The 23,660-nt window shown below is 40.2% G+C and overlaps 2 protein-coding genes across 2 annotated transcripts; one reads left to right on the forward strand and one right to left on the reverse strand.

The window, feature by feature from the left end:
* Nucleotides 1–2,706: 2,706 nt before the first annotated feature.
* Nucleotides 2,707–9,714, reverse strand: plpp6 (phospholipid phosphatase 6). The gene is made up of 2 exons (XM_008407340.2): nt 8,656–9,714; nt 2,707–5,844 (listed from the first exon to the last, which is right to left on the reverse strand). Exons 1-2 carry the CDS (start codon nt 9,137–9,139, stop codon nt 5,477–5,479), a joined length of 852 nt encoding a protein of 283 aa, XP_008405562.1. The 5' UTR covers nt 9,140–9,714; the 3' UTR covers nt 2,707–5,476.
* A 1,342-nt stretch (nt 9,715–11,056) lies between these two features.
* Nucleotides 11,057–16,298, forward strand: prdx6 (peroxiredoxin 6). Its single transcript, XM_008407339.2, has 5 exons — nt 11,057–11,253; nt 12,454–12,610; nt 14,586–14,729; nt 15,424–15,570; nt 15,729–16,298. The coding sequence occupies exons 1-5, from the start codon at nt 11,162–11,164 to the stop codon at nt 15,852–15,854; spliced, it is 666 nt and encodes a 221-aa protein (XP_008405561.1). The 5' UTR covers nt 11,057–11,161; the 3' UTR covers nt 15,855–16,298.
* The last annotated feature ends 7,362 nt before the right edge of the window (nt 16,299–23,660 follow it).

Genomic DNA, 23,660 nt, shown 5'->3' on the forward strand with positions numbered 1-23,660 from the left:
ATTTTAAAGTGCTCTGCGTACATCCTGAAGTACTTCAGGATCTTAGAGTGGTGCATGTAGTTTGGGTAATCGGCGGGGATGGGGAAGTCGCTGTAGCACATCATCTCCTTGGAAATATTGATGGTGAGAGAGCGGTAGATGCTGGCCCTGCTTGGCTCAGGCACTTCCTGCATAGAAAAACAAACACTGTGCAGGAAAAGAGACTATGAAGAAAAAAAAACACTGTTAAAAAAGACGGCTGCTTTTCTTCTGCAGGAACATCCCAGTTGACAGGAATCTGGATGGATCTAATAACGTTGCAAAACTAAGAGGTCTCAAACCAATACAGTGAAGTTCATAATTATAATGTGAAAAATGTGGAAAACATCCAAGAGTGCAAATACTTTCTCAAGGTTGTGTTTGGTGATTAAACATAGGGAAATTCAACTAGAGCTGGCGTCTTGCCTTGAACTTCCAGAGTCCTCCTATGTCGTCGCTGCTTTCGAAGCAGGTGGGCTCCAAGCCCTCATCCAGGCAAGCCTTGACGCAGGTAAGACCAGAGGGGCCCGCCCCGATCACTGCCACTCTCTGCACCATGATGGAACTGCAACAGGACAGAAAACGAACTCAATTTTAGCAACCGTATGTGCAGTTTATTTGAGCAATTCCACTGTTATCAAGGGTTTCATTTTATTTCCCTCCTCTCGATTTCTCAATTTATCTACTTTCCTCCCTTGCGTCAACCAGTGTTCTTCATATCACTGATATCTGTGATTCCTTATTTGACATAAGTACACTTTCTGTAAATGCTGTATTGACATTTTAAACTAAAAGTACACCTTTGCAGCAGTCACTATCTGGCTATTTGCACCCAAAGCAATTACTAGTTCACCTGCTGTCTGCATTATGTTCTTATCAGCTTTTCCTTTCATGTCCCGTCATAAAATCTTCTTGGTTCTTAGAAGTATAAATCAGGGCAAAGGCAATCTTTCAATTCATTGAAAGCGCTAGATTGTTATCTTTGTTTTTGATTAGATATTTTAAAGAGTGAACACTAATCCAAAAGCCCATGCAAAATCCTTGAGCCCTTTAGTTTTATCTTATTAAACCACTGGACTGGAATGTTTTAACTATAAAATGAACAGAAATCTAGTGTGCCTGTTCTTACTGTGATGATCCTTGTGTGCCGCTGTCCCGTCCCGTTTGGAGAAGCATCACCTGAAGTGCAGTCTTTTATACACAAAGGAACCATCGCAGAGCCTCATTGTTTTCTCTTGTTCCTGATATAATTGCCAGAAAAAGGCTTTTATTGGCTTGAGCAATGTTTACCCAAATCAGTGAGGTTTTACTTTGACTAAAGTCCAGTTTGTGTTAAAATCAAGTGGGTGGGAGACGGCTGACGGGTGAATGAGCGGCACTCACTGCACATGTCGTCTGCATGATTGTATTATGATTTTATTTTTTTAATGCACAATGTCCAGCTTCAATCTACTGAAACACTGAAAGCATCTTCTACGGTATGAGGTGGGCTTCTCGTTTGTTGTGACTTACATTCCCTTGAAGACTAATGCATTCAGATGACTTACTTTAACTTTTATTTCATGTCATTCGTGTGAATTAAAAGGAAATTGTTACATGTTTTTTTTCGTTTTCAAACAAAAATCTGAACAGTTTGCTGTGTGTTTGCATTTAGACTCTCCACTCCTAAAATGTCCCCTTGTTCTTCAAATCTACAGCTTCATTACATCAGGAGTGTCTTTGAGAATCACTTTTCAAGTATTGCCACAACTCTTGACTGGATTTAGTTGGACCATTCTAATTACTGCTATGGGTGATTTTTTTGTTAAATCTTTGGGATATTTTGTTGTAGAGCTTTCTTATACAGAGATTTAATTACAAATGGGTAAACTCTGATAATTAACAAAGTGACTTCTGGAGGAAACTTTTTGATGTTTATGTTGGTTAATTGTGTTAAATTCAAATTAAATGCATTGAAACTTATGGATCTAAAGTGACAAAATTTGAAAGAGGTGAAGGGATGTACATGCTTTTGTAAGTTGCTGTACATCTGTGTCTGCATTTTTTTTACAGCAAAATCTGAACTGCTGGTTCTCTTGGTTTTTTAATGAGCATAAAAATATTTCATCTTTGTTGTTTAAATACACCTGTACATTATTGAAAATAACAGGGTAGGACTCTAAATGTTGCCTCCCTTCCTGCACAGAAATGTTGATGAACTTTGCCAGAGCGCTGATGTAGTCTACAATCATTAAAGAATAAGAATGATGAACAGTTTTATCTTACTATAATCGTTTTCCATTCTGATTAATGGTCCATCTTATGACACATGCAGCCAGTAGGAAATAGTAGCAGAACTTTAGTAGTTGTAACCTTCCATGTTATTGTGAGTTGAAAATTTGTATGCATTCATTCAACATCTTGGTTTCTTTTCAATTTTTAGCTTAATTGAGTGACTCATTGGTTTTATCTTAATTCACAGATTAAAATATTTCACCACCAATTATGTAGCAGTAGTATTTATGAATTGCTCTCTTTTGATCCAAACACAGAACCCTGATGAACTCCATTATTAAAGCTGCTGTTTAATGCATAATTAAAAACATCTTGTCCTGAAATTATATATGGAATGAGGAATGACATATCTTTATGAGCTGAAAAACAAATTAGATTTTTCCAATAATTCGTCACAGAAACGACGGTAAGCGGTTTCGGTTGCGTTCCCCGTTTAATTAAAAATCTTTACATTCAAAGTGTAGAGAATATTCAACAGCAGAAGCAAATGTACTGACACGACACAGTGCAATCACACCAACACATATCTGAACACTTCAAGATAAAGCTTCAATACAGTATATCGGTTTTAAGTAAGCAAAACCGAAAACAGCTGATGAGTGCAAAATCTATCCACCACTCAAACATTAACAGTGTAGCAACTTATTTTACTTTGCTTCTCTTAGATTAAGGTCTATTCATATTCTTCACAGTAGGACAACCATAAAACAAATTTGGTCATAAATGTGCTATTCAGCATATTGTGATTCGCAACAGCAAAGGACGCAGAAATCTGGAAAGTCGCCATGTACTGGGAAGACCGTTGGTCCGTTATTGCAGAAAGAGGGAACAGTCTGACACGGGTCAACCAAAGAGTCGCTGATGGAAAAGTTTGTGGAACGGAGCGTCTGGATCTGGCTGAAACCAACCAGCAGAAAGCCACTACAGCTAACCAGAGCTTCACACGCCTCAATCCAGGGTCATCAGCCTCCGTGACCCTGTGTTGCTATTAAACACACATAATTGTTGCGTCATCTCCACCGGCTGCGTCGCTACGCAGAAATGCCCTTTTTTTTAATGTAAATATTAAGTGCAAGATGACGCTAAAAAATGAACTCCTAAGCATGCACTCTCAAACACACACTGTGAAATATTAGCTCAAGTCTAAAGGAAGACTCATCGTGTTTAGACACCTGGATGTCAGTCTGGTCCATTTGCAGGTTATTGCCTTTAGAGATCTTAGAAAGAAATGATGAGGGATTTCAAAACAAAGATTAGTAGCACATTCACAAGAAAGGCAACTTTTGCTAGTTTGCAGAAGAGAAATAAGATTTAGTTTGTTTTTTGTCACAGTCATGAAAATGTGTTTGACATTATATAGCAAACATCAGCTCCAGCAAAGATATGTTGTACTGGGAAAATGTGCTTGGTAGGCCAATTCTTTTTGGCATGCTGCACAGACATGTTTATGTTTTTATTACTCTACTTGGTAAAGAAAGTTACAAAGCTGTACACCACCTGCTGACCTCTATGAACTTTCGGGCCGTGTACCAGATTAGTAGGGCACAAAACTAAGTTATTGACACTTTCCAAGGATTGTTTTTGCAGTGTGAACTGGGAGCACAAGCTTGACACACCTGCAGTAGAGGAATTAGTTCATTTTCTGCTAGTTTTCGTATGAGGAAAGGATAGTAGCGCATCTTCACTAAAACCTGAGCCTTTGTCTGACTTCTGTTGTTTTTTCCCCCCGTAAAGCAAATATTTGTTCTGTTAATTTAAATATTTGACAATCAGAAGAAAATGAGACTTACTCCAGGCATCACACATGTAAACTTTCCTATAATACTAATAAAACAACACATCTATGATTTTTGTCTTTAGTTTCTCTACAGCTAAAGATGTGCTGTAATTATTGATCAGTGAATACGTAGCTAAGGAGAAGGTAGCCATGACGATGCATCGTGTCCTTTGCTGTGTGGAAAGCCTGAAACTGTTCTCCATGCAGAGTGGAAAGCTAGCAGCGTTAGCTGATTATCTAAACAATATGCTTAGACATTCTCTCAGAAATTTTGACTTTACAGTTTACAATTCTCTTATTTTCTCTTATTATTTTTGTATACGTTTCATGTTGGAGTCCTTAAAAACAACAGTTTTAGCTTTAATTCAAATGCATATTCTTCAGAGATTTTCTTTAAATGTTGGAAATTCAGGTGATAATCTGTCCCTCATTAATCATAAATTATTAATAACAGAAGGTAAAAAGGAAATAATCAAGTGAAATAAAAAAAACCTGACACCCAAAGCAAGCACACGCTGTGACGGATGACTGATTATAAGTGCTAGCTGTATATCAAGTAGAAGATTTAAAAACTTATACATGTTCCCGCTGATAGTAATATGGCTTAGTGAACCAGAACTTTATGATTGCTGCTGCTGGGTGAAGCAAAATCCACAGATACCAGCAAACATGGTCAAAAGGATCGAGTGTAAACACCCAACATTCAACCCCCAAATCCTTAAAATATCCCCTTAGTGGTCGGATCTGATCTGGCAGAGCAGGGAAACCAGATCGATGCAATGCAACAGAACAGATTATCAGTCAGAAAAAGTGTAAACATGATGACAATATTGATTATAAGAAGCTAATTGGGTTTACTCTGAGTGTGATGGGCTGAATGTATCACACGGTTCACCCAACCCACATGTTTGAAACAACTTTACTAATCTTACTTTAACAACAGTGACCCATCCACAGTAGTAGAAAAACATCTAAACATGCATTAGTTTTATTTTTTTTTTACTGCATCTTATGGATCAGAACTCAAAACTACTTCTTATATTCGCTTGCCTCTGCATTAACTAATGGAAAATAACAAATGCTATCCTGATCATGTGATTTAAAAAAAACAAAAACATAAGCACAACTTGGTCCTAGAAATGTATTTAGTCACCGTGTGTATCCTGATGAACAGGTAGGTTGAAAGTTGATGTTTAGTAGATGCTTTCTATCTGCAAACTCAAATAAAAGATAAGAACCAGACTGAATGTCTGTTAAGTAGCAGAAAGCAGGACTTTGGGGAACTCTTCTCCTGAGTCTACCCCAATGAAAACAATTTTACAGCAGAGAAATGAAAATAAAAAATGTGCAGAGGCCCTTAAAGCAAAACCATTTCACACCGCCCCCTCTTCGTCTCAGTCTCTAAATTTAAGCTAAAAGCCCTAGCAGCCCCTGTAGAGTTTGAGGGGAGAGCCACAGTATCTCCACCAGTTTGTACTGGCAGTACCCCATCCAAAACCCAAACAGCACATCGGTAACATGGTGCCTGCCCAGCAGCACCCGGCTGAACCCCACCAGGCCCACCCACAGCAAGACCAAGACCCTGAGCGGCGCAGCCAGCACCAGGTGGGCCAGCAGGAAGCGGCCGCACATGGCGGCTCGGGTGGCGTGGCCGGAGGGGAAGGAGTAGCGGTCCACGGAGAAGGTGGCAAACATGTCCATTTGGTTGTGAGCCGGCCGACGCCGACGCACCACCGCTTTGACCGCGCCGACCAGGATGAGGTCCAGCAGAAGGCCTGTGGGAGAGAAGAAGAAGAAGACACGGAGAAACATCACAACACTGCAGCACAAAGATTACCTCTAAGTTACTAACAATTATTTTGATTTAACAATTATTCTGACGATAAAAAAAAAAACAGCACAGTCTACAGATTTTTTTATAGTGTTAGAAATACATTAAAAGATGCAAAGAATCAAATACTTCAATTGCTTTTTGAAATAAGAAAATAAGCATTTTATATCAACTAAACTCCACAGCATTCCTTTAGTAAATCTAAACCGGGTGAAGCTAAAACTTACAGAGTTCTGTGTAGAACTTATTTACAAAGACAAAGGTGTTTTATCATAAAGGCAAAACATATAGATTTTTTTGTACAGTTTTGGCTTAATTACTGCCCTGAATATGTTGTTTTTTTCACCAAGTGGCCATTTTTTTGGTCTGTACACTCAAGTTAATGATTAATAATTTACTAAATTAGTTGACGATTAATTGTTTCAGCACTACTCTACATGCAGATTGAACATAAGATTAGTGAAACCTATCAAACTTTAGTCCTTCAGACATCATTGTCTTGTCGCCATCTGGTGGCTATGTGAAGAAAGTGCATGAATCTCAGAACTGACATTTGCTCAAATCTGACGAGAAATTTTCACTCCAAGTTTATTCATCTTAATCAAGTTTCCAGACTCAGTAAATGACCCTCAGAAGAGTCTGCATTACCTCATCAGAAACATGTGACATGATTAAACCTCAGAGCGCCTCCTTCTCAGTCCTCCTGGAATCAAGTTTTCCAATACAGACTTGACCTAAAACTAAAATTACATGTGCTACTAATAACATTGCCCAATGGCTTCACTCTAAGTGTCCTAATAAGTCCACACAGTGTGAGAGACCGATGCATTTTTAAAGTTAATCTCACTAACATTAACAGGTTTCTCAAAGGTCAGTTTGCCTTTTCACCGTTGCATACTTCTGGAGTCCTCTCCCACGAGGGAGTTTTGAACAAACCGTGCATCATTTCGGACCAACAAACGGGATGTTTCTGTGCTCCAGAACTTTAGATTTTCTACTCTGCAAGTAGAAGGTGGTAAATTGTGTTCAGTGAAATGCGAGTTGAAGCTGACAAATGAGTATTTGAAACAACAGCCATTTAGAAATGACAGGAAACAAAACGGGGTCAGGTCAAAACTCTCGATGACAACGAAGCGTAAACCCCTGAAATAACCCGACACCAACAACCACATCCTAGCATGCTGGGTAAAAGTCTTCAGTGTGAACCGAGCCGATGTCTACTTCTCATGTTAACGAACGCAGACTGTAGATATTGTTCAATGAAAATCAGATAATGTGGCGGCAGCACATTTTAATGTTAGACCATGATGCTGCAGAAATGTTCCCAGTAAGTAAAAGGGAATAAAACCATCAGCTCTGATTAGAGGAGCTTTTAAGATGCGCCTGCTGTTTGGGAGGATTTATGTCCGCCAGCAACAGAGTGCTAAAAAATTCATGCAACGCCGCGGCGACTCTGCCAAAAATCTGCTGGGAAACTACTCAGAAGAATAGATCTTAGGAAAATGCTAATGAAAGCAAGCATTTCTCATCACATCATAAGCTACGCATTCAAATGCTTAGCTTCATTTGTTCTAAATTATTTTATTTTTCTCTTTATATATTCTACAAACTTTAAAAGCTATGGACAAAATAAAAGTTTTAGAATTTGGTGAGAACTTTTCAGTAAAAATAAAATTAATCTGTCAGTCACTAATCCTAAACTTTCTTTTTTCTTTTAATTGGTGCTATATTTAATTCAAATCTTACCTAGAAGACTTTTTTGTTGCCAGGAGGAAATTGTGAAAATTCAGCCGATTTCCTCCTCGGTAAAATACACTTCCTGTGTGCTTAAGAGATGATTTTATTTTGCTTTGAATGACTTTTAAAATCATTACTGGCTGTGGTAACAACACATACTTATTCGTATTACGTGCCTCTTGTCTTCTAGCTATCAGAATCAACTCTATTTTCCAAGTTTGTGGGTACAAACAAGGAATTAGACACTGTTTTTTATTGCTCCTGGTCTAATCAAAGTAAAGTTGCAAGAACATTTAGGAGGATGAGTATGGACAACATCAGTATTTACAAGAGAGTACGAGTACTTTTATTTTAACCATCTTGATTTAAAACACTATGAATGAACTAGATGAAATTTCTGCTAATTCATTTTAACACCAGCCAATAAATGTAGAGTTTACTTGCTTTTCACTTTTTCCATTCTTTCCAATATTTGTGGTTTTATTTTTTAGTTTCATCAGGACCTATCCGGTTTAGAAATGTTATGCTTCCCTTTATCAGAGTCTCATTTAAACCCAATTGCTTCCTGTGTACATGTTGGATTTTCGCTTATATGAAGCACTAGCTTGTTTCCCCCTTATTTAAGTGCTTCACAAAGGTGAAAAGCATCCCAACTCAAGATCTGAATTAATGTAAAAAATAAAAAATATATATAAAATTAAAAAGTGGCAAATTTCGGGTTGGGGGTGGGGTTGGATCAGAGAAACCTTTGGTTGTTTTGTATTACCCTGTTGTTCTCCATTAAATATTTCAGAATCCTGTGTGTCAGCGGTGACAATGACAGGTGGTGCTTCCACATATAAAGGAAAACATTATGATCATGACAGGCAGCATCACTCACTTACGGCGAGGCTTATGCAAGATGTGGAGGCGGGAGGATGCAGAGCAAAGCAGGGGTTATTATGCAGATATGTGAATTAGCACCGAATCCAGTTATTGTGTTGTTTACAATAATGAACGCATGACGGAGCGCATTTACCCATGAGCAGGTTGAGCATGACTTCCTGTCCTGCAGCACTGTCGCTCTTGTACATGGAGTAAGCAGCGCCTGCCAGCCACGGGATGCCGTGTCCGGATACCTCGATCAGCTTCATCAAGGGGCGCGCGCTGCCCCACGACGAGTCCTCGCAGGCGCACACGCTGAGCCGCTTGGAGAGCCAAAGGTCGATGGCGAGCAGGGAGCTGAGCGAAATGCCGATGAGGGACGGGTTGAGCCGTATGCCGTCCTCCTCGGGTGGCCCCTGACCGCTCGCCGAGCCCGTGGAGGAGCCGGAGCCTCGGCGGCGCGAGGGGCTCTCCGAGGCCCGGAGGCGAGCGGTGGTCGGGTCGGAGCCCTGTCGCTGGAGGAGGTGCGGCGGGGAGGAACGGTTCAGTGGCTTGGTCAGCGACACGAAGTCGAAGTTACTGCCGAGCACCGGGCTGCCATCCCTGCGACCGGCGTTTTTAGCCTTTGGAGAAGGCATTTCCTGTTTTGTGCTTTAGTAAGCCGTCCACTCAAGAAAAAAATGATACGAAAACGATAAATGAAAAATGTCAGCCGCTTTGCGAAGGTGTTCGCTCCTTTAGCTCATCTGTTGATAATTCCTGTCACGTCCGGGTACCTTGAAGCGAACCGCCATATTTGTTGCTCTTTACGCAGAGCACCCTGGGAAATTGAGTCTTTCTTCTGTGTTTGTCGCATTGTTCTGGTTGTTCTCACTTTCCTAATACCCATTTGTGACAGGTTTATTCCATCAAACCAAATAAGTTACAAACAAGAAACAATTCATACAGTCTGAGCACAGGCTGAGCAGAGTATGTGCAGTCTGATAGGTTTTGTTGCATGTTTTCCTGCTATCTTCAAATAATGCTTCACCCACCAACCAAACAGATGAAACAGAACAAATGAGTGTTTTAACTGGCTAAATGGATTATGTGTTCCTAGAAAACAGCTCAGCAGTAAACACAAAAAACACTTCATCACGCGGTCTGCAGTAATAAAAATACAAAGTGTTGCTTTGTTGCACTCCAGAGTGTAACAAAGCAACACTTTGTTAAAGCAGGGTTATATATTATATAATATATATATTATTTATAATATATATAATTATATATATATATATTTTATATATAATTATATATCTGTAAATCCCAGTGAGCCCCATGTTTTAATTCTTAAGTCATAGTACATCTGTATTCTTTTTGAAACAGGGACATCTTTCGGTGTTTTCTATGTTGCAAAGTAATTGATATAGAACGGAACAAAGCATTGAAACCACAGTGAACATCCAAACCATCAACAATGACCAACTTCCTCTGTCCCTCACAGCTTGATATTGTGGTATTTGGGATGATTTGCTGTGTTTATTTTCCGTCAGGAGTTTTTGATTTTGGCCAAAAAATTAAGTTTTGCTCTCGTCTGGCCAGAACACCTTCTTTTACAAGTTTACTGCACATACATTTTTGTGGTTTGTGGCAAACTGTAAATAGGACTTGCGATTTTTTTTTAACAATGGTTTTTTTTTTCATTTCCTCAAAGTCAGCATTTGTGCAGTGCAAAAATAAGTAGTCTGATTAATGATCTCCTTGCCCACACTGTGAGATTATATAACACACAGGTGGCTTCTGAAAGCAATTTTGTGTACTAGACTTTACTTACAGGGAAATTCAATAGAGAGGGCTGTATACAATGCATGCCACACTTTTCAGTTTTTGATTTGAAAATATTTTTCAAAACCCTGTTGCATTTCACTCCACTGTTAGTCACTACTTTGCTTTGGTCTGTCACAAAAAAAAACACACACACACACACACAAAAACAAAACACACTACTACGCACAAATTTTGTCGTTATAGAAAATGTGTAAAAGTTGACGATGTTTGATTAAAGGCACTCCATTACTCAGTACTTGTTAATATCCCAAAATAACTGCACTGGTTGTAGTTACGTTATGTATGTTACATTAATCTCTAAGGCAATAAAACTTCATGATAACAGTGTATCCTGTGGATATAAACATTTTAAGTTTGAGATTTATGTAGTTCAAATCAGCTAAAACAAGGGCTCTGCCAACTTACTGGAAAATTACAGCGTTTTTCTTTGCTATCACTAAAACTATCACTAAAAATGCCTTCACATAAAACTCACTTTGAACTAATTTGAAATATTTCTTCACCATTGTGAGTGTCAATGTCTTTTTCTCTGCACATTTATAACTAAATAAAATTCTGAAATTTTATACATAAACTGCTTCTTTCTCTTACTTTTTGTATTTATATAGTTTATATTATCCATTCAGGTACTGGTTAAGGATGAAAAGAAGAAAAATAATGACGAATTTAACGCCTCTTTTCTAATTGGTCAGCGGTCTACAGCGCGTTATTTTAACCACGCCCCCTTTGCCGGGTACATTCACGCTCCCCATCCGCTATCGCAGTGCCTGCTGCTCCCTTCCAGGTCTGTCAGCCTTTTACTTAAGCGTGTGAGCTTCAGCTTAGAGCCAACCATGCCTGGGATTCTGCTGGGAGAAGCGTTTCCAAACTTTGAGGCGGACACGACCTCCGGAAGGATCAAATTTCACGATTTTCTGGGCGACTCGTAAGTGCGCACGCTCGGAAGAGCTCTACCTCTAACCATAACTTCTCAATTTTTTGCATCTTTGAGTAACAGTGTAACATGTTGTGAAAGCCTGCTCTCTGGAGTGTGGAGTAGAAAGTTATGACATTGCAGTAGATCCATTCTGACTGTAGTTTTATTGTGTTTATCTGATTCCGTAAGACTTTAACAGTTAAGTGATGCCAGCTGGCTGCAACAGATAGGCTTGTATAAGGATGCAAGGCTTGTATAAGGATGCATACCGTGAATAATTTACCTGTAATCTTTATTTTACATGTTTCACTGACCACAGAACTAATACAAAGCCTCGAAAACAGACAAATTTATAAAATTCATATAAAAAACATACTTTGAGGCTTGATTGTTCAAAGATGGTGTTAATTTGGTGGGACTGTATGTTTTTACTCATGCGTAAAGGTGCATGATCTTATTACATGTTTTCTTTCTAATAAAACTGGTAAATCTTGCCCAAACAGGAAAAACTTGTTGTCACCAACCTTTAAATTCAAATTTTGTGGATTTCTTTTCCTCCTGCTGACGCCACGCAGATGAACACGTGCTGGACACTAACTCATTTCTTTCTCACTGTGGGAATAGTTGTTGGACTGGGAGAGGCAGTCATCTGTTAAAGCTGCGTTCTGGATTTTTTTGCCTCCTGTTATGCTTCTCATCGATTAAGATTGTTCCTGCTCAGTGCACGTGGGAGCTCGAATCCCTGGAAAGCGCAGGACAAAGCCCATTTTGAATAATTTGTTGTTGGAACTTGCTCCAGAGGGCATGGGGGGAGGTTGTGTGATTCTTGTCAGCTAGACATCAGGTGATCCTCATACCGCCTGGGGCGAGGGGTTTTTCTGTTCCCCTTTTACTGCATGGGATTCCAAATCAAAAGAAACAATGTGATGTTTTGCTTTTGATGTCTGCCATAGCTTTCTAATTTTCTTAACTTAAGTTGCTCTTATCAACCCTTCAGGGGATTTGTGAATAATAAATCCAGAAAGCATGTGCCCCTCAGCCTGAGGTTCCCAAACATGTGACTAGAATGAGGTGCACTGACCTTTCAGGCTTTACTGAGGTCCAATTGTTAATGGCATGTGTTCTTAAAATCATATGTGTGAATTAAGCTTGACGTCGATCTGTCCGGTAGAAACGATGGATTTTATTTGTTTGTTTTTTTTCCTGCAGGTGGGGTATCTTGTTTTCCCATCCGGCGGATTACACTCCCGTCTGCACCACCGAACTCGCACGCGCCGCCAAGCTTGCCGATGAGTTCAAGAAGCGCGGCGTGAAGATGATCGCCCTGTCCATCGACAGCGTTGAGGATCACAAAAACTGGAGCAAGGTGAAGCGCACTAACTCGGAGTGGACCCAGAGTGCTTGTGGATCGACCGATGACGATCGGTAGTCGTTTGCACTCTAATGGCGTTGTTGCTTGAAATCCTCATGACTAGGGGAAGCAGGATAATTGTAATAAGCCTCAAACTGAATCAGGGATTTGAGCATTTTATTGACGTTTTGTTCTCATTGACTTTTATTGATGGGTCAAAGTCCAATCATTTCACCCGTAGAGACACTCCTCTAGTTCATGAATGTTTACTAGTCAATAAAACATGTTTTACTATTTCTGGTGGGTAAATCAATTTTCTTATTTTGGAAGAAGCTAAGGAATGTTTAGTTTAATCCATGTGAAGGCTCACAGTCAGTAAAGTTAAACATTAGCGCTTAAGCACATCCCAACTACAAGCGCAGCAAGCAAAGGTTGGAATCATCCAGTTTTTTTCTTGTTTGCTAATCTGCACCCAAAGTACATTTTTGTTCTCCTCACTCCCCCGTCTATTCAGTTTATTTATATGGACCTAATCACAACATGTCATCACAAGCCACTTTACAAAGAGGGGAAGAAAAGTTATGCAATCCAAACATGCATGCATTTCAAAAGATTCCAATTGTCAATGTTTCAAGTTTATTTCTCTAATCAGTTAAAATGTTTTCTGAGATTGCTGAGTCATTGACTTGCAGCATTCACTCCTCTGGGATGAGCATGTCGCGGCAGCAGAAAATCACGTATGTTTGAGAAGACGGAGCGTACTCGTTTAAAAAAAGAAATGGAAACACTGATTGTAGAGCACTTTCTATGTCGCAGAAGAGTAAGAAATTAATAGCTGCAGTAACTCCTTTAGTGGCTTCATGTAGGAGAGAAACGCATCTTTAACAGATAAAGTGTTGTGCCAATTTTCAAACTTATAGGGTGAGAGAGAGCACATCAGTCACAGCAAAAGTTCAGCAAATAGCTTTATTTAGAAGAGATGCATGGTTAAACACCGACAGTCATGGCCAAGTGTATCGTCAATTAAAGGATAATCTTCAGTTGTTGGCAGCGGTAGCACTTGAACCTGGTTTTGGCTTTGTAATTGTAAAAGTAACCATCTGCCTCATGGAGCTGGTTCCTGCCTCCCATTCTACTTTTTGAGATTCTCTGAACCAGCAGAAAAGCTGCAGACTGAGAGCAAAATGCTCTGTTGGGAACATATGGACCAATCGGATCTTTGACGTTTGATGGAGCCTGATTATTAAGGGCTATTTTCTTTTTCAAAAGATTATGTCTTGTCAGAATTTAAAAGCAGAAAAATTTGTCATCCGGGTTTTTATGTCTTCATGCCTGTAGTCTACCTAACTGATCGGATTTATGGATGAATTTAGCTGAGTGTCATCAGCATAGGTGGAGATAAGCATAGGTGGAGATAAGGGTAAAGAGAATTGCTCCAAACACTGAACCCTGTAGGACTCCACAAATGGACTGTGAAAAAGACTTGATTTGTATCAACAAACTGGAATCTGTCAGACAAATAAACCTGCTTAGTGGTTGTTCCCTGAATCCCTATAGCACGTTCAAGTCTTTCTAAAACAATATTGTGTTTGGCTGTTTTGAAAGCAGCACTGGGCTCTAAAAAGACCAGAACAGATACAAGTCCGTTATCTGAACCCATTGGAATGTCATTAGCGACTTTCACCTGTGCCATTGTTTAAAAAAATTAAAAAAAAAAATCAAAATTAACCACTCCCACTATTTTAAGTCTCTGAATGGGTTAATAACCAGCATCCTTTTTTATGGTGTTTTTGGAGTTGATTGAAAACTGTTACTTCTGTCAAAGAACTGCTGCACTTTTTAGTTTCTCTTTAATGTGTTTTCATCTTAAAACTAGAACCAATATCAGCCTGACCAGCGCACCTCTAGCTACAGTGACACTGTAGAAAACTCTTCCAGCTGTAGCTATAAGTAATGTGTAAAGCGTAATGTGTCTGACGCCCCGTTACAGGATGTGATGGCGTATGCCAACGAGGCCGGCAGCCCTCTGCCTTTCCCCATCATCGCCGATGAAAAGCGAGAACTGTCGGTCCAGCTGGGCATGCTGGACCCCGACGAGAGGAACAAGGCTGGACTACCCCTGACTGCTCGCTGTGTAAGAATCCCGCTTTCTGCCTGGTATCGATAACAAATCAAAACTTAAATTGAAGTTTGACCATTTTCTCTGGATCTAGTTGGTCTTAAAATTGATATCAGATTCTTTTTTTAAAATGGTAATTCAGTGCATCAAATCTGAAAACATCCACTTGTTCAGACCACAAGCAACGACCCAGCATGTTCTCTGATGCACGTTTTGTTTTCGGAGGTAATGTTGTAATTCCTTCTGTTTGATTCAAGACTCCAACCTCTGCAGGTCCAAAGAGAACATGATTCAGTTTTTGAACAGAACATTTTACAGAAATGAAGCTGTGCATGTTATACTCCTGCACAGATGGAGAAATCATGGAATGGGATTTCAGTGTTTTGTGAGGCTCTGTTAAGTTTTTAAAATGGCATTGGGGAAAGGCAAATCCAGATTCTCCTCCGCCCCCTTTTCCTTCCTTGAGTACTCCTCTCCTTGCTTCCTTTCTTGTGTCCTTCCTTCCTATTCTTTCCTCATTTATCCTACCTAGCTCCTCTTTTCCTTATTTACCTCCCTCATTTCTTTCCTAGTGTTCTACATCTCTACGTTTAAACACTCTGTTATCCATTAGCGTTTATATTCTCAGGGCATTGATTGGTTTAGAGGCAATAATTTCTTGGTCTTGCTCTTCGAGACAAAATTCAGATATGATCTGGATTCCTTTAAGGTGTTTGTGATCGGCCCGGACAAGAAGCTGAAGCTGTCCATCCTCTACCCTGCCACCACCGGGAGGAACTTTGACGAGATCCTCAGAGTCATCGACTCTCTGCAGCTGACGGCGCAGAAGAAGGTGGCCACACCCGTCGACTGGAAGGTACGAAGTTCAAATAACGCACACAGCCTCAGCACTGTCCCAGTCATGACGCACTACTTATTTTTTAATCATGTGATGTGACAAACCATTGCCTTCTTTTTAATTTATGTATTTACTTCTTAACAATTAATTTTTTGCTTTGTTTTATTTCTTATTAGCCTGGTGAGAAGGTCATGGTCGTTCCTTCACTTCCCGATTCTGAAGCCACTGCTCTCTTCCCCAACGGAGTAACAACCAAAGAGATGCCTTCTGGGAAAAAGTACCTGCGCTACACTCAGATCTGAAGACAAAGAAATACAAACCAAATAAAGAAATATACATCGCTGTTTTACGCTTTCTGCATGTAGACACGTAGAGGTTCTATGACCGACCACTAGATGTCCTCCTCCAACCTTCAAACATAAAGCTTTTATTCTGTCGCTGCAGAGCTGTACTCTGCCAGTAGATGGCACTAAGCGCACACATTGCCTCCAACATGGAATAGAAACATCCTATTGTTGGAGTGAAAGAAGCGACCTGTTATAAACGACTAAGAACAAGATGTATCATGGACTGAGATTACTATTTACACTCGAAGCCACATCTAAGAATGACAAAAACAGGTTAATTTCAGAGCTGATATCTACTTTCATTCATTGCACATATAGGATGCAATCAACTTTCTCTCATCATGTTCTGTTTTTGTCAAATAAACCAAATAAACACTCTTTGGAACAAATGCCTCTGTATGCGTTATCGTCCCTGAGTTTTGCTTGGCAACTACGAGAATGAAGAACTCTCAAATGCTGACATAAGGATGAAACTTCAAACCGCCCCTTGACTTTTCAGTTAAAAGTAGATTTTTTTTTTATAAAGCGCCACAATAAATACACTAATATAGTTGCATTTTAAATGCTCATTTCTCACATACCCTCTCTAAACTCTGCATTCACACTGAAAGAATAACTTAAGTTTGGTGAAAGTAGGGGGGGAAATACCGCCATCTTGAATTGTGATATTTTTTTAGTTTCTCCCTTCCTTCCATTAATCATCCCCTGACCTCTCAGGTTTATCTTGTGAACCCTTAGAGGAGTCTGACCTCCGGGGCTAAGAAGAAGCATACTCCGGACATTATCACTTAGACATTATTCTCTAGAAGAAAATTTGGTTTTAAGGCTTTCACACATTTTTTTTTCTTATGGAGAATGCTGTAAAATGTTTACATGAAGGCCTAAAATTTTTTGTCATCTACTAAACAACTTCGGCATGATTAGCTGACGCATATGAACTCTGTTAAATGACTTTTTAAGGCAATTAGTTGCATTGGATTTGATTTAGATTATTTCTGGCTGGTTTATCATGTAATAATCCAATAAAGTATATCGAAGTACAAGGTGGAAATGTTATGAAACGTGTAAAACTTCATGGTATTTTTGCGCAGTGCTGCACGCTCATGAAGAATCCCAACGCCTCCCAGCAGGCTGGCTTTATCTCTACACAGGACACCGAAGCCAGGATTGGGGTGTCCGTTTCTTCTTTGGGTTATTCAGCTGTCAAAACTGCAGAGCTGGGGATCATATTAACTCCTTTAGTCCAAAGGTGAACACTCATCTTACACACACGCACATTCACCGTGAGGACAAAAGGGAAAGATGAGTGAGGTGGGAGTCACAAGGTGTTCGGGGTCCGGTGAAATAATACTCGACTCCCTTTTACTCCTGCGAACTGGAATTTTGTTTTTACCTTTTCCCTCTTCAGCAAATGAGCTCAATAGTAGTTTCATCCACTGATGAACTGAAATAAGGATTTACATGTTCACAAAGTCGATGCCTCTCTTCTCCCTTCTCCGGTGGCTGCATTGTCCCCAGGAGTCATCCAAAATAACAGACACACCGCACTGATCAAATGCATTTCTCAAATTCCTGACCACAATGGCTTGTGCCAGAGCATGAGAACCGCTTTGAATGTCAGACTTTGGCTTAATTAGCCAGTACCAAAACCCCCCCCCCTTCACCTCCCCGCGTCTCCCATCACGCTGTTCATCTGTCACCCCTTCACTTTCTTGGCTCACTCCACCTTCCTTCATCCAAACTACTCTGTGTAATTCGACACCGACCCCAATCCAGGCCTCATGAGGCAAAACACACGCACACACACACCATACCAGCTGTTGGTCTTTTTCTTTTTTGGCTACACAATGCACACAGATACAGAGCGAAGGGTTTTTGGTGTCTCAAATCTCCAAATTGGTACTTAAGAAATGGTCAGATCCGAAATGTTACAAACTAGTTATGAGAGCATGAATAAAAACTCTTAAATGTATATTTTAAAGTTTTGACTTTGCCAGAAAAATGTGGTTATCTAAATATGGTGATGATGTGGATGTGCTGCCCAGAGCACCTTCTCAGAAATGTTCAATGTGTTTAGTAATTGCTTAATGAAGGCATTTCATAATGTTGATCATTGCTGCGATGATTGGGTCTAACCAGTGATTAAAAGTCATCCATGTTGGAAAAATCCATCAGTGCAAAATATCTATAACATATTGAATTAAGCAGTTTCAATGTTCTGATTGCATTAGACAAATGAATGTGTAAATAAAACACTGTTGTCCTGCTGAAAGGTCTGTGATCCTCCACAGTGACCATGGACCACTTGGCTTCCTCTCTGATTAGCACTCTTCCTCCTCCTTGGTCGAATGACGATGCTTATTCTCAACTGGATTTATACTGAAATCAAATTAATCTCCTTAAGAAATAAATGAGTTTTGAAGTCAAAAGGTGCTAAAGCAAAGGGAGCTGATTATAAGGATGGACCGCGCCTCCCAGCAGATTTTTTACTTGTAGAGCATTTCTTCACTACTTGTATTGATTTGTCACATCAAATTCTTATTAAGATAGATTAAAGTTTGTGATTGCAGAAAAATCTGGGAAACTGCAAAAACACAAAATGTTACCAAGTATTTTAGGTCTAGTTTCTAGTGCAAATGTCTTTATACACTTCAAATAAGACAAAACTAAATTACAAGTAGTAATTTTTCAGCAAGACATGGAAGCTTGTATTATGTAAATAATTCCTTAATATTGATAAGTATTAGTTCTATAATATAACAGTTATATTAGCGATGGCAGATTATTTCACTTGAAACTAATATTCATCAATATTAAGGAATTACTGACTTAAAACAAGCTATTTCTTGCTGAAAAGTTACTTGTAAGTTAATGCACTTGCAATAAGACAAAACTAAGATATTTGCACTAGAAACTAGACCTAAAATACTTGGTAGGATTTTGTGTTTTTGCAGTGAAGTTCCAGTTTTGAATGCTTTTTACAAAGCAGTGTGGTATAACTTTAATCCTTCTGACATAAGAACTGAATTTATTACGTTACCTACCTTTCGGGGGGAAATACTGAATAAGCATAATCCCTTAAATGTCAAACTACTCCCTTAAAAGAGTTGTGGTGCAGAGAGGCCACAGCATATAAGCCTCTAAATATGTGTGTTTATTCATGAACATGTGCTCACCATGGGAGAGGTCTTTATTCCCATCTTGTGTGCCAGGCATTGACTTCATCACCTGAAGCTGCCCGTGACCCCCAGGTTAACAAGCCAGAGACCAGAGGAGCTGTGCAGCGCACACAGAAACACACGCTCACATACACACGCACGCGCACACACACATTGGGCTACAGCTTGATGCTTTCCAGACGCCCAGCCTCCCTCCAGCATCGCCTGGCACTCTCCGCTCTCCCTTGTCTCCCACACACTTGCACAAAATCAGCCCCCTCCCCCATCTTCTTATCAAAGTTTTTTTTTTTTTTTGCTTCTTCAGCTTCCCTTTTCCCATGCATAAACAAAAAAAAAACTGCACATCCACTTTTTTTTTCTTTGTTTACTTTTCTTCCCTCGTCTTCTTTATGCAGCGTTTGCGTTCTGAAAGCCGCCGCACATCAAAAGCATTACGGCGGAGATTGTCTTACTGATAGGCGGTGAGACAGATGAGCAGACTGAAGGTCAGGCAGGCAAACAGAGACGTGAGTGATGACCTCATGATCTGGCTGAACTTTAAGGAACATTATCCGCCTCGCAGTTGAGCCTCACCTTTTTACGCTTCCCTCTCCGGCTAAAGCAAGGGTCAACCGGCCTTTCAGTAGACACGCACACACACTGTCTCACACACGCACGCGGGCGTAATGATAAAAGTGTGTAATTCAAGTGCCCAGATAAATGCAGCTGTTTTGATGGCACCTTGTAAATACTCTCTCCAGACAGGCTATTAGAGCAGCGGGTTAGTGCTCCCAAAGAACAAGGTGATAAACGAGATGGTAAAAGTGCAGTCACTCTCGGTGCTTCTCTTTATCTCTCTCTATCAATTTCATTGCCTTTCTCTAGCTTTTTGCTCCTTCTCGTGCCCGCTATTAGAGACACATTGATCACCAGCCGGTGGCGTTTCACCTGAGTAATGGCTAAGGATGTCTGGGTTTTAAAACGGCCCCCAGAGAGGCGCCAAGAGCTTCATCAAGGTGACAACGCAAATGGTCGCTCACATGATAAAGTGCGAGTCCCATGTGTGCACGCGCATGCAGTGCGCGCGCGACTGGAGCGAAGGTAACAAAGAGAAAACATGAAACGACGTCCAGGAATGAGAAGAAACCGCACAGCTCTGAACTACTTCATTGTGTTCTCAAACATGGGAGCATGATTAGTTTAGATCAGGGGTGTCCAAACGTCTTGTCACGTGGGAAAAATTGTAGAGACAAAAGTACTCAAGAAAATAAAGTTAAAAAAAAAGCAGCCTGATTTATTTATTTATTTTTTGGTAGTAGAAAGTTGTTCATTGTAGATCCAAACGTTTAAAATTATTTTGCACTTTTGCTTTACTAAAAGCAAGGCATGTAGTTTTCAAATTCTTTTTGGGCTCAGATGAACATATGTATTCCCAGTTGTAAGAACAGGATTCAATAAGTTTAATAAGTTAAATAATAGCTGATTTAAGCTTTTCAGTAAAAGTCCCTGGATAGACGTGGTTCTACTTATTATTAAAGCTTGGTTGTACGAAGATGAACTTTGTATCGTACCTAAAGCCAAACGTTCTTCCCCCAAAGGGGCTCCTCCTTTTCGGGGAGCCTGGAAAACACAAAGAGTGGCACTCACGAAGCAACCTGATCAAATGTCTGAACTACCTCCACTGATTCCTTTTGATGCGTTGGAGCAGAAATCCTCACTTTCGCTTTAAACCTGAGTTTACCCCCACACCCCCCTACGCAGGACGCTCACTGTGTCCAGGACATCCCACATCCTAAAAGCCACATTATGGAAGAGAGAAAAACCATGCCTCCCACCTTAGCTGCCAGTGAGTTTACATGACACCACCTTTGATCTTTCACCCTGGACGAGCTTTTAGAGGGGTCGGTCTTCATCGGACAGAACTTCCCTGATCCCCAGAGACCAAGGTCAACCACAAGGCACTCACGGATGAACTACTCAAACAAATTGAACTGGAATAAGTTTTTGTTGTTGTTGTTAACTTATCAGAAAAGTTAAAAAATAAAAAAAAGTTCAGTTTTTGATTTAAGTCAAGAAACAAAAAAGATAATTTTACAATGTAACTTGAGATGAAAAGAGTAAAGTTTCATTGTGACACTTTCCTGCTTTGTCTCACACACAATCCCGGTCTGCAGCCCCCCCCCCCAAAAAAAAACTAACAAAAAAAAAAGAAATAACAGCAAGTGGGAGCAAGGGAGCATAAACTCTCTAGCAACAAGAAAAATGGACACAAATAAAGCAGCAAGGAAAAGGACGGAGACAAAAAAACCCTGCTGTTTTCTTTTCCACTGGTTTATTTGTCTTTAAGCAGGAGGCAGCCAGAGTAAAAGGGCAGAGGGAGGGTAGCTGTGAAACTTTATCTCTGGGAGAAGAGAGTGCCATTTTCCTGTGCATGCATGCGTGTGTGCGTGTAGTTTTCACTCAGATTGTTAGGCGAGAAGACGAGGACGAGACAAACAAAAAAAAATCAAAAAAACTACAACGAGCGCTGAAGCCATAGGAAGGAGAGAAGAGGAGAGGAAGAGCTGAGATGGCATTGCCATGGAAACAGCTCGGGGTTTGGATGATTTTTCCCAAACCATAATGAGCTAGTTTGGAGCATAATGAAACCAGTCTGGCTTTCCTGGCTCTCACACCCCCGGGTTGCGTCCACGTACACATGGGGTGGAGGGAGTCACATATGTTTTGCTTTAGTGCTTGTTTATGTTCATCTAACAGCGGGGGAGCAGAGCCATAGTTAACTATCAATTAAAGCGATGATCATAAAACAAGGACTTGTAAATAAACAGGGCCAGAATAACACTGACAAAGGCTAGGGAAGGAAAAAACAACAAGAAATATATTTTACGGGCCAATAATAAAATACATGTGCCTATATTGAAAACAATTGTTTCTTTATTAAAAGAAAAAGTAAAAATAAATAAATAAAATTACCCCCAATGCAGGAAAATCTACTAACTTCAAGGTTATGTGGAATAGTTCTTTAACAAATGTCACCTTTGTGTGTGTGTGTTTTTACGTGAAATTTTAGTTCATGGCGCTTCAACCCTCCAGAAACCAGTTGGCTGTCTTGGCTACCGCTTTCAATAAGCACGCTTTAAAAGATTTTTACACCAGCGTACGCTACAACCCGGAGAGTAACAAGTCTCTGTGTGTGCGTTAAAAACATTCGGAGGTGTGGGCCTGAATCTGTGCTGGTAAGTTAACGTCTTCTCCGACCGAGTATAATGAGCTCCCCGGGGTCTCCCCTACCTTCCACCCCACTTTCCAGCTCCCCATCACTCCCTCCTCCTCTTCCCTAAACTTGGCCTCATTAACCCACCCCCACCTCCAACCTCCTCGTGTTTATCTTAAATAGTAGACGTTGAGGAGGAAAGGTGACTCGAGTGTTTATTTACACAGGTAGGCTTGAGGATCTTAGAGGATGGAAATGGCAAAGAGGGAACACTCTGTGTGACTTTGATTCCTTTTTTTTGTGTGTGTGTGTGTGTGCTTGGATTTGACTGCTGGGAAGAGAAAAACCTGAAACACCAGGTTAGACGTTGGGTCAGTGGCTTCACACCTCTGACTGACCCAGCGGCCACGATTCTGGGGTCAACTCAGTCACTTAACAGGCACACACCAAACATCGAGCTGCACAGAGTGAAAGCTTGTGTCCTCTAGCCTCGTTTAAACCTTTGTGGGGTCACTGCCCAGAATCTGGCCTTTCCCGTCCTCCAAAGGGTGGGGACCACAATCCATCGAGCGCTGCAGCTGAACACATTTCTTTTTAACAAAACTGAGCTCTTACACTGCTGTCACTTTGCTTTTGTGACTTTCCCTGCCTGTCGGTCTACAGCACAAATCAAGAAAGTGAAGATGTAAAGAAATGAAGCTTGATTGAGACACCAACCTTGTGGATAGTGTGTGTGTGTGATTTGGGCCGAAGGCTGTACATTTCAAAGTGCTAAATTTTTCTACACTTAATCATCTCTCCATGAGGGATTTAAAGTTCAATTCTTTGCACGAGTCCTATAGTAATCACAAAATTTAGATGAAAAGTAATCAATCAGCTCAAGCAGCTTCAGGCATTGAGCATCCAGAGCTGATTAGATCTTCATCAGTGCAGACAGAACACATGCATAGCATAGCAAGACATTTTATTATCAGGTCTTTGCAATTGGATATTTGAGTAGCGCTTCTTGTAGAAATAATGTACAACACTATAAACATGACGATACATCAGACTTGGTGTCGTTACACCACTGTGTAATAACTCTACAAACCTGTTTCAGTCTGTTTCATGTGGGAATCAGATAGTTTCTGGCAATTCAAGTCTGACTGACCCCGAGCTATTTTTGCCAATAAGACTCGATATCTATTTTAGTTCTGAGATGTACAAAGCCACAGAAGATTTGTGCCTGTAATTGAAGTCAAAGGTGTGTTTTTTTCCCAAATATGACTCAGGGGAAATGAATACAAATGATTTCCAGATTTGTTTTGGTTTTTGTTTGTAAACCTCCCACTTCATTATTATGCCATTTCAATAAAATACATTGAAGTTTGTGTTTGTAACGTGAAGCAA

Source organism: Poecilia reticulata, linkage group LG4, assembly GCF_000633615.1.
Source record: "Poecilia reticulata strain Guanapo linkage group LG4, Guppy_female_1.0+MT, whole genome shotgun sequence".
NCBI lineage: Eukaryota > Metazoa > Chordata > Actinopteri > Cyprinodontiformes > Poeciliidae > Poecilia > Poecilia reticulata.

Bases quoted from the DNA above. Each gene is read 5' to 3' on its own strand.
- plpp6 (XM_008407340.2), bottom strand. From the start codon at position 9,139: ATGCCTTCTCCAAAGGCTAAAAACGCCGGTCGCAGGGATGGCAGCCCG. The intron at 5,845-8,655 runs GTAAATGCGCTC...TCTCTCCCACAG, and splicing joins CATGCTCAACCTGCTCATGG to GCCTTCTGCTGGACCTCATC.
- prdx6 (XM_008407339.2), top strand. From the start codon at position 11,162: ATGCCTGGGATTCTGCTGGGAGAAGCGTTTCCAAACTTTGAGGCGGAC. The intron at 11,254-12,453 runs GTAAGTGCGCAC...TTTTTCCTGCAG, and splicing joins CACGATTTTCTGGGCGACTC to GTGGGGTATCTTGTTTTCCC. The intron at 14,730-15,423 runs GTAAGAATCCCG...GATTCCTTTAAG, and splicing joins TACCCCTGACTGCTCGCTGT to GTGTTTGTGATCGGCCCGGA.